We start from the raw sequence: 9,337 nt of genomic DNA, 5'->3' as shown, positions 1-9,337 counted from the left end.
CACACACACACACACACACACACACACACACACACACACACACACAAACACACACACACACACACAAGAATAATGCCTCAGTGGGGGGAAAACCAAGTTTACAAAAAGCTTGGAGGGGGACCCAAATAAAGTCACCCTGAGGGCATTTAAGTATAAAACTACAAGGAAAACAGATGAAAAATGGAAAAGCCCTGTAAACATTTTTAGAACACACTAAAGGCTATCATGAGAAAAATGTACAACCACAAAAAGAGATAAGCTGGTCACAGAGAACAAGGAAGGAATATAACCCACTCATGACTAATCCAGATGCTCCACTGGAGTCTAAGAATATCAAGAGAACTGGAAACATATTATTATCATCCCTGCTTGACAGATGAGACGACTCCCTGGAGCTGGGGACGTTCTCATCATCAGCATGGTGAGTAGACCTCCTGTGGAGGACTCCGTGGGAGGAGACAGAGACGAGACACACAGGAAGGGTAGGACCAGATGGATGGTGATATGTACCATACCAGGTCAATCAAAGCACCAAATTTTATTTGACCTTCACAACAATCCTGTGCAGTACATGGTGAAAATATTATCCTCATCGGATAGAAAAGATTTTTCCTTTTCTATCAGATGAGGTGAAGTCACTTAAGCTTTCCGAGTTGGAGCGACTTTACCCAAGGTTACTCAGCTGGTAGAGAGTGCTGAAAGGGAGTCAAGAAGATCTGAATTCTAAACCTGCCTCAGACATTTACTGTATGAGACTTTAACTTCTCTTAGCCTCAGTTTCCCCATCTATAAAATAGGAACATTAACAGCATCTCTCTCACACAATTGTTGTGAGGATCAAATAAAATGACATATGTAAAATGTGATGTCTACTTTAAGGGCTATACAAATGCTATTAATAATACAGATAATAATTATTAAATAATAGAGGTAAGACTTGAATCTATATCTTCCTGAGCTGTGCTCTTAATATCTTAAGGTTTTTGGGGGGTTTTTTTGGAGGGAGGTGGGGGGTGGGGACTAGGTCTCCTTCTCTTGCCCAGACTGCCATGCACAGGCCCAGTCCCACAGCAGATCCTAACAGAAGCTCTGACCTGCTACATTTCCTACCTGAGATGATTCACCCCTCTTTCAGCAGCCTGTACCAATATGGTGAACCCTGGGAAGCATGGTTCACCATACTGGTGCCGGTCTTAAGTGAGGACAACTGTTCAACTTTAGGCCTATCGAAGCAGAGAATTCCTAATCTCCAGTGATCTACCAGGAGGTGCGTGCTGACTTAATATCATAACTTCTTAAAGGCTATAGAATGTACAACCTAAGCTTATACGAACCAAACTACAATGTATTGGCTCTGAGGGCTGTGAATCCCAATTCCAACGCTGTCTGTGTCTTACTGTGCCCCTCTGAACAAGCTGAATTGCCTCAACATTTCCATTAATCAACCAGCAAGTATTTATTAAGTACCTACTCTGTACTACACAATGGGAACTCCAGAAATACATCAAATGAAATAAGCCCTACTCTAGAGGCAATTACATGCTAATGGGCAAGACAAGTCCATCTATAAATACATATAAAAAGTGAACAAATACCAATACTGCATATACAAAGGAGTTTGGGAGATAGATGGCACTAGCTTTTATGGAGATCAGGAAAATCTTCATGGAGAAGATGGTGTCTGAACTTAGTCTTCAAGGAAGAGAGGCTCTTTATGGGGTGGTGGAAAGAGTACCTTCCAGGCATGAAATAGGGCCCATGCAAAGACCTGGAGATAGGCACAGAATGCTGCTTGTAAGGAAGAGAGAGAAGGCCAATTTGACTGGATCAGTGAGTGTGGGAAGGGGTATTACATGCTTAAAGAGGCTGCAAAAATAGGATGGGGTCAGGTTGTGACAGGCTTTAAAAGCTAAATAAAGGGCTCTATATTTTATCCCAAAGACAACTGGGGTTGGTTGAGTAAGGGAGTCATGTGGTCAGATCCACACTTGGGTAAAATCACTTTGGCAGCAGATTGTAAAATCGACTGGAATGGTAAGAGAGTAGAGGCAGGGAGACCAATTGGAAGGCTGGTTTAATTATCCAGGTGAGAGGTGGCAAGGGCCTGAAACAAGGGGGTGTGTGAGTGGAAGAAGGGGTATGACACGGGAGATGTGAAGATAGCAGCAGCAAGTTTTGGCAACTGACCGGATATGTGGGGTGAGGGAGAATGAGGGGTTGAGGCTAACACAGATGTTATGATCCTAGAAGGATGGTGTTACCTTTGATGGAAATAGGGAAGTCTGGAAGAGGGGAAGGCTTGGGGGATGGAGAGAGAATGAGTTCAGATTTTGATATGTTGAGTTTAAGATGTTTCAGGAGCACCCAGTTTGAAATCTCTAATAGCCAAGTGATGATGCATGACTGAAGCACCCAGAAGTACCCTCTGCCCTGGACGGACTAGTCAGAATCTTGTGTCCAGCTGTGGGTTCTACATTTTAGGAAGGCCAGAGATAAGCTAGAATGGTTCCTTTGGAAATTAAGCAGAATGTCAAATGGACTGAAAACATGCCCTATGAGAACCATTTGAAAGGAACTGGGTATGTTTAGTAGGAAAGGTGATTTAACGAGAAAACCGTAACTGTCTTAAAAAACGTGAAAGGTTGTGGTGTGATAGAGGGATCAGGCTTGTTGACCTTGGCTCTGGGAAGGACAGAAATAGCTCCAATGGGTGGATATGGAAGAAATGCAGATTTGGGGTTACTGTCAGGAAAATCTTCCTAATAATTAAAATTGCCAAGAAGTAGAAGGTGCTGTCTGAGAAGATAATGACATCCCCATCACTGGAGAATTTCAAACAACTAGGTTACCACTGACCAAAGCTGCTGTAGAGAAGAGTCTACTCAGCTATGTCTTAATCTCTGAGACTATCATTTGCCTTTATTTGTAGCCCTAGGCCTTGGCACAGATCCAGGCACCTGGGCAGCAGGTTCTCAATATATGTTTTATTGACTAAGATCTCTTCCAAGATCTTCTGAAATCTCAAGAAATCTATGATAAAAATAATTTTAGTGAAGCTTAAACTAAGCTTTGAGGTTTGAAGGCTAATAGGAAGGACTCAGATATAGGGAAATATTATAATTGTAACTGTAAAATTGTAAAAAGCATAGCACAGTGCCTAGCACCTAGTAAATACAATGTAAATGTTAGTTATTATTATTATAACAACATAATAACAGCTAGCATTTATATAACACATTAATGTTTGCAAAACTCTATATGTCTATTACCTCCTTTGGTCCTTACCACCACCATCATCAGTAACATTTATATAATAACCTTTACTACTTGCCCAGCACTGTGCTAAGCACTTTACGAATATCATCTCATTTGATTCTCAAAACAACCCTGGGAGAGGTAGGTGCTATTATTATCTTCATTTTACAGATAAAGAATTTTGAGGCTTAAAGGAAGTTAAGTGACTTTTGGCGAGGGTTACACAGCTGATAAGTGGAAACTGAGGTTAAGTATCAGGATCAGGGTCACCCCAGGATCACCAAGAACTGGAAGGGGCTGTCACATAGCATGGTAATGGCTAACACTACAGAAAGTGGTTTAAGGTTTGTGAAATTATACATGCATGTACACATATGTGTGAATGTATATGTATATATGTACACTCATGCACACATACATGTGTATTTGTGTGTATGTCTATATGTATACATATTGACAGGCACACCTTTAAGCACATGTATATGTGCAATACACATACAGATATATGCATGTATGTGCACATGCATGCATGTAGGTATATGCTGCTATGTGTGTATGGGTACATGTACATGCACACATGTATATACATGCGTATGAGCATATATACTACACATGCCGCATGCATACACACATCGTTTTACAAACTAAACTGCTCTCTACGTATGTGCATATACAGACTTGCATGTATAGATATCGCTATGGATCCATATATCTATCTCCTTCGGTCCTCACAACAACCCCTGGAGTTGGGTGCTATTATTTATGCCCATTTCACAGATGAGGAAATTGAGGCAGAGAAAGGTGCGGTGACTTGCCCAGGGTCTGAGGCTTGATTTGGGCTCTGGTAGTCCTGATCTCAGGTCCAGCGCTCCATCCCCTGCCCCGTCCAAGGTTTAGGGCAGGACCACCCCCATGCCACCCCCAGTAAGTGGAAGCGCCTCGAGGGCAGGGGCTGTTTCCCCCGGCCTGTTCCTCACGGCCTCCAAGGTCCCTTCCCCCCGCCACGGTCCAGCGGGGCGCGGAGGGGGTGGGGCGGCCACCAGCTGCCACTCTCTTTCGCAGCCCTCGGCACCCCTGGGACGGGCAGGGCGCGTGGAGGGCTGACGTGTGGCTGCGCAGCCGCGCCTCGAGACCCTGGACACCGCCCCCGCCGTCTCCCTCCGGCCGGGCTAGGGAACTCAGCTCCTCTAACGGACTCACCATGTCGGGCGAAGACTATAAAGGACGAAGCCCCGGGGATTGTAGATGAGAAGGGGCCGGAAATAGGAAGGAAGAGGCGGGCACGGGGGGGGAAAGACTACAACCCCCAAGATGCATTTCGGCGGACCATTCCATTTTTCTTCGGGGGGGGGGCGGCCCCCCGACTGTGCGCAGATTTCTGAGCGGAAGGCCCAGAGTCTCTCCGGCTGCGGGGGTTCTTTACGTCGTGGCTTTTCAAAGTCGCTCGAGTTTCCTGGCGCTACTGGTCAGGTCTGGGCATAGAGCGGCGTGTCCTGTGTTCGACCCCCCCCCTCGGGATGGACTCTCCCAGACCCTGGGTAACTCCGCGCAACAAAGAGTGGAGTCCTGGGGCCGCACGGGGCTAGACTGGCGGGTTCTGGCGCGGGAGCGGCGGCGGCTCCCCAGATCCTGCGGACGCCGCATCTGGGCTTCCATCTCGAGCCGGGCGAGGCGGCCGTCCTAGGTGCGCACCAGCCGGCCCACCGTGGGCTACGGGACGCCGCTCGCTGGAGGGAAGGGTTCCCGGGAGCCTCCCACCCCGGACCCCCACCTGCCTGCTTTATGCCTTGATCTCCTTATCTGTGAAACAGGTAGTTTTAATATTTTAAAAAAAAGGTTGATAGGCGAGCGGGAGTTCACGGTAAGTATGCCCCACGGGCTCCAGGCTCTGCTTTGACCAAACTCTGAGCAACATTTAAGTTGGCAATCCTGTGCTATTTGTATGAAATCGATTTCCTTCTGGGTCTCCATCCACACATCCTCCAGTACCCAAGTGTAGGCAGCTCCAAGGTCCTTCCTCGGCCCCTCTTCAGCTGCTCCCAGCTTGATCCAGTCCACCCACTTGTATTCAGTTATCTCTATCCCACCCTCCTTTTGTGTCTTGGGCCCCTTTGGCAGGCTGGATCCCTTCTTGGGATAAGGTTTTTATATGCATAAAATAAAATTCATAGCATTACCAAGGAAACCAGTTATATTGAAATAAAGTTATCAAAAAAAATTTTTTTTAAAACAGGTTCAAAGACTCCAGCAAGTCTTTGCAGATGATTCCCAAATTTATATATTCTCGTCTTTTAATATCTGGCTGGACCTGCCCTTCACAGTATCTTTCCTCCTTTTTCCTGTTTCTGTTGACACCACTCTCCTTCCAGTTACTAGGTACCTGGACTCCTCAAGAGTCATTTAACTTGGATCTCCCATACCATGAACTGATCAAATCAGTTCATTTGTAAGCCTTTGTGCTACACTTAGGATATACACCGGCAAAAATGAAGCAGTCCTTGCTTTGGGGGAGCTTACATTCCTCTAGAAGGACCCAAACTATATAGAAATAGGGAAGCTTGAATGAGAAAGAAGCAGTGGTTGGGGTGGGGAGAGTGGAAATCCTCCACTCTGGCTTATAGATACCATTTCAGCTTTCACATGTTGCTAAAATGAGACCCATTTTAGATAATGAATTTGAGATGGCTAGAGGACAGGGGTGTTTGTGAATCTCAAGATAATGGATGTAAGGCACTTTGTAAACCTTAAAGTGTTACATAAATGCTATATATACATTTATTTTTATTATTGTTAGCCTACCATTTTGAGGCTTCTTGTCTGGTGATAACTTCATTCCTTAAGCTCAAGAAGTGTTCATAGAACAATACAGGGGTGTGTTGGTAAATGTTGAACAACTGGGCTCTCTAATTTTAAGTTATTTTGAATTATTAACACTAAATTTACATCCAAACAATCAATGAAGCAATAAATCAAGCCCTGATTTGTAGCAATTATGATTTGTAGACATGTCCTAATCTTGTTCTGTAGTCACATTCAGCTTGCTTGGCTTGTCCCATATTCCTGGAATACATGTCTAATTAGACTGTAAGCTCCTCAAAGCCTGGGATTATTCCATTTTTTGTTCTTGTAAATTTTGAGCCTAGTTTAGTGGTGGTGGGGGAGAACTAAAATAAATCACATCCTCTCCCCCCCCAATAGATGAACAAAGGACAGATTTAGATGATTTAGACATGGTGCTATATGAAAAAATTTGAGGAGACAGCCTTGTACACAGTTAGTAAAAGTTAACTGCATGAAAAAAAGTGATGGTTCCTTAACTTCATCTTCTGCCAAAGGGTTGTGAGAATATTTATGGTCCAGTATTTACCTGTTTACTATAAAGCATAACTAGGCTGTTTTAATCAGTCTTGTAAATTAACTTTACTCCTGTGATGGAGGAGCAAGGAGTTGAATGGAAGAAAGGCTTGTGCTTTTATTTAAATTGTGTGTGAGATAGCTGTTTAAGTTTCACATTAATGATTAACAACTTCAGAAAAATTTCCTTGTGATCATCTCTATATACAATAGGTTGAGATGAGTCCGGAGTGACATCTCTTCAGGTGATGCTAATCTAAGTCTCTGGCCTTGACCTCTCACCTGAGCTTCAGACCCCACATCTCTAGCTGCTGATTGGACACTGATATCTGGAGGTCCCACTGGCACTTCAATCTTGGCACCTCCTAGCCTGAGTTCATTATCTTTCCCCTAATACCTGACCCAACTGAGTTTACTCCTCCTTTCAGTGGTACATTGACATCATTCTACTCATCCAGTCTCCTGTTTTAAAAAACTTTTACCTTTCCTCCTCAACTCTCCCATGAGACTGAAGGAAATTATGATTTTCATATTAATCGATATATGTAATGAATATACTAATAATTTAGATTTCTCAGAGCTGCCTTTTCTGGCTTGGGAGTCAGAAACTCATAATTCAGCTGAAATGATCAATCAATTGACAATGCTCTCACAATGACTAGATTCCTGTGCCTTAAGTGAAGTGAATCAAAGAATGTAGAACCAGTTCCTGTCACAGAACTCTGGTTCTGTGCCCCATCAACCTGAGAACTGTTCCCACAGGATTCCAGAACACCTGTATTGTCCTGCCACTCAGGCCCTGGAAATGATTGTGTTCTTATACATCTTCCCCCCACTTTTTCACTGTGAAATATGTATATAAACTTTATGCCTTTACTCCAGCATGTGGCGCTCTCCTCAGGAGAACTTCAAAAGATCTGCAGACCACATTCCCCACTCTTAAAGTAATTAATTAAACTGTTGCTTGTTTCCTGGCATTCCTGCCTCTGGCCTGCTTTCTGCGGCTCCGGCTATTCATAGGTGAGAGACAGGTCCTGTCTGGACTACAGTTAAAATTCTGTCCTAACACTTCTGCCTCATGCAGTGTTATTACCATCTATTTCATTTTCTTTCCCCTGCCTGCTCTGTAGTAAAGTCCCTTATCAGCACCCCTCTGAAGTATTATGATAGCCGTTTGGTAGGTTTTCCTAAATCCATTCTCTCCCTTTCTCCCTACTGTCCTTTATGCTGATGATAGAGTAATTTTGCTTATTTGAAGATTTGATCATGTCACTTCTCTCAGAACCATTCGGTGGCTACCCACAGCCAACTGAGTCAAGTTCAGATTCCGTCGCCAGACATTCAAGACCTTCTATAAACTGGCGCCAACTTAACCTTTCCAGCCTTATCTCATATTTTCACCTCATTCAGCCAAAATGGACTGTTTGGACTTTTTCTCCTTCACTTTGCTGCCTCCGTGCATTTATATTCTAAACCTGGAAAGCCCATTTCTTTGCCCTCCCTGCCCTTTAAAATCTTACTAGTCCATTAAATTGCAAGTCAAATGGCACCTCCTCAAGGAAGCCTTCAGTCTCCTTAGATAATAGTGGCCTTTCTTCCTTTGCCCAAAAATGTCTCATTCTGCAGCTCGACTTGCTATAGACAAGTTTGCCTACCTGAATTGGTAGGAGTTTCCTCACCTGGGATTTCCCTATATCAATGAAATCTCAGGTCTAATGCCTATCCCATTTTGTATTTACTAGTCTGTGAGTGTGTTGTTTCTCCCTTGTAGAACATAAGCTCCTTGAGGGCAGGGTGTATTTCAATTTTGTATTTTTATTCCCAGAACCTAGTGTTATGCCTGGCATATAGCAGGATTATTGATTACTTGATACAAATAAATATATTTGTTGGTCAGATAGAAATCAGGTACAGTGAAGCCAGAGTCTTTAGTTTCTTGCTGTTAGTTTCTTGAAAAAATATAAATCTCATTCATTTAACAGAACTGCTTATTAAGAGGAAGTATTTTAATACAGTTTTTCTTTTTTTAGTATTCAGCAAACTAGGTCAGTAGAAAGGAATACCCTTATTTACACAGCCTAATTAATATAAGGGTAGCCCAGGTGGGGCGTTTTTGTCCTTTAGGTAAGATGTGGTCCCTGTCTATGTGGAGTTTACGATCTGATAGTACTGTTTTTGGAGTTAGAGCTCCAGCCTCTGACTTTGTACATTTGTTCAGTTATGTCTGACTCTTTGTGGCCCCATGGACCCTAGCACAACAAACCCTTCTATCCTCCAGTATCTCTTGAAGTCTGTTCAAGTTCATGTTTGTTGTTTCCATGACACTCTCTATCTCATCCTTTGCCATCCACTCTTTTTTTTTTTTTTTTTTTTTTTTTGCCTTCTGTCTTTTTCAACATCAGGACCTTTTCCAGTGAGTCCTATTTTCTCATTATGTGGCCAAAGTATTTAAACTTCAGTTTCAGTGTTTTACCTTCCAGTAATATCCTTCTGGTCCAACGGACTCTCAAAAGTCTCCTTTAACATCAGTTCTGTGGTGTTCAGTTTTCTTGATAGTTAAGCTCTCACAGCCATACATTACTTTTGGGAGAATCATAGCTTTGCCTATACAGACAGCAAGGTGATGTCTCTGCTTTTTAGTATGCTGTACAGATTTGCCAAAGCTTTTCTCCTAAGGATCAAGCATCTTTTAATTTCATGGCTGCAGTCACTGTCTGCAGTGATCTTT

At 43.3% G+C, this 9,337-nt stretch overlaps 2 protein-coding genes across 7 annotated transcripts in view; one reads left to right on the top strand and one right to left on the bottom strand.

The window, feature by feature from the left end:
• UFSP2 (UFM1 specific peptidase 2) overlaps positions 1-4,533 on the bottom strand; it is a 37,055-nt gene extending 32,522 nt beyond the window's left edge. The window contains exon 1 of the mRNA XM_027837440.1: positions 4,456-4,533. Coding sequence (XP_027693241.1) covers positions 4,456-4,458 — 3 coding nt within the window. The 5' untranslated portion in view covers positions 4,459-4,533. The remainder of the gene's footprint in view (positions 1-4,455) is intronic.
• A 351-nt stretch (positions 4,534-4,884) lies between these two features.
• Positions 4,885-9,337, top strand: part of CUNH4orf47 (chromosome unknown C4orf47 homolog) — a 58,191-nt gene continuing 53,738 nt past the window's right edge. For 4 of the 6 annotated variants that reach the window (XM_027837529.1, XM_027837530.1, XM_027837531.1 and 1 more), the window contains exon 1: positions 4,951-5,066. The gene's annotated coding sequence lies outside the window, so the exon portion shown is untranslated. The other 2 variants (XM_027837527.1, XM_027837528.1) reach the window with 2 other exon arrangements.

Source organism: Vombatus ursinus, unplaced genomic scaffold, assembly GCF_900497805.2.
Source record: "Vombatus ursinus unplaced genomic scaffold, bare-nosed wombat genome assembly UNPS02014821.1, whole genome shotgun sequence".
NCBI classification, from domain to species: domain Eukaryota; kingdom Metazoa; phylum Chordata; class Mammalia; order Diprotodontia; family Vombatidae; genus Vombatus; species Vombatus ursinus.
Note: the sequence above shows the minus strand (reverse complement) of the source record. Positions and strands in the feature narration are given on the sequence as shown.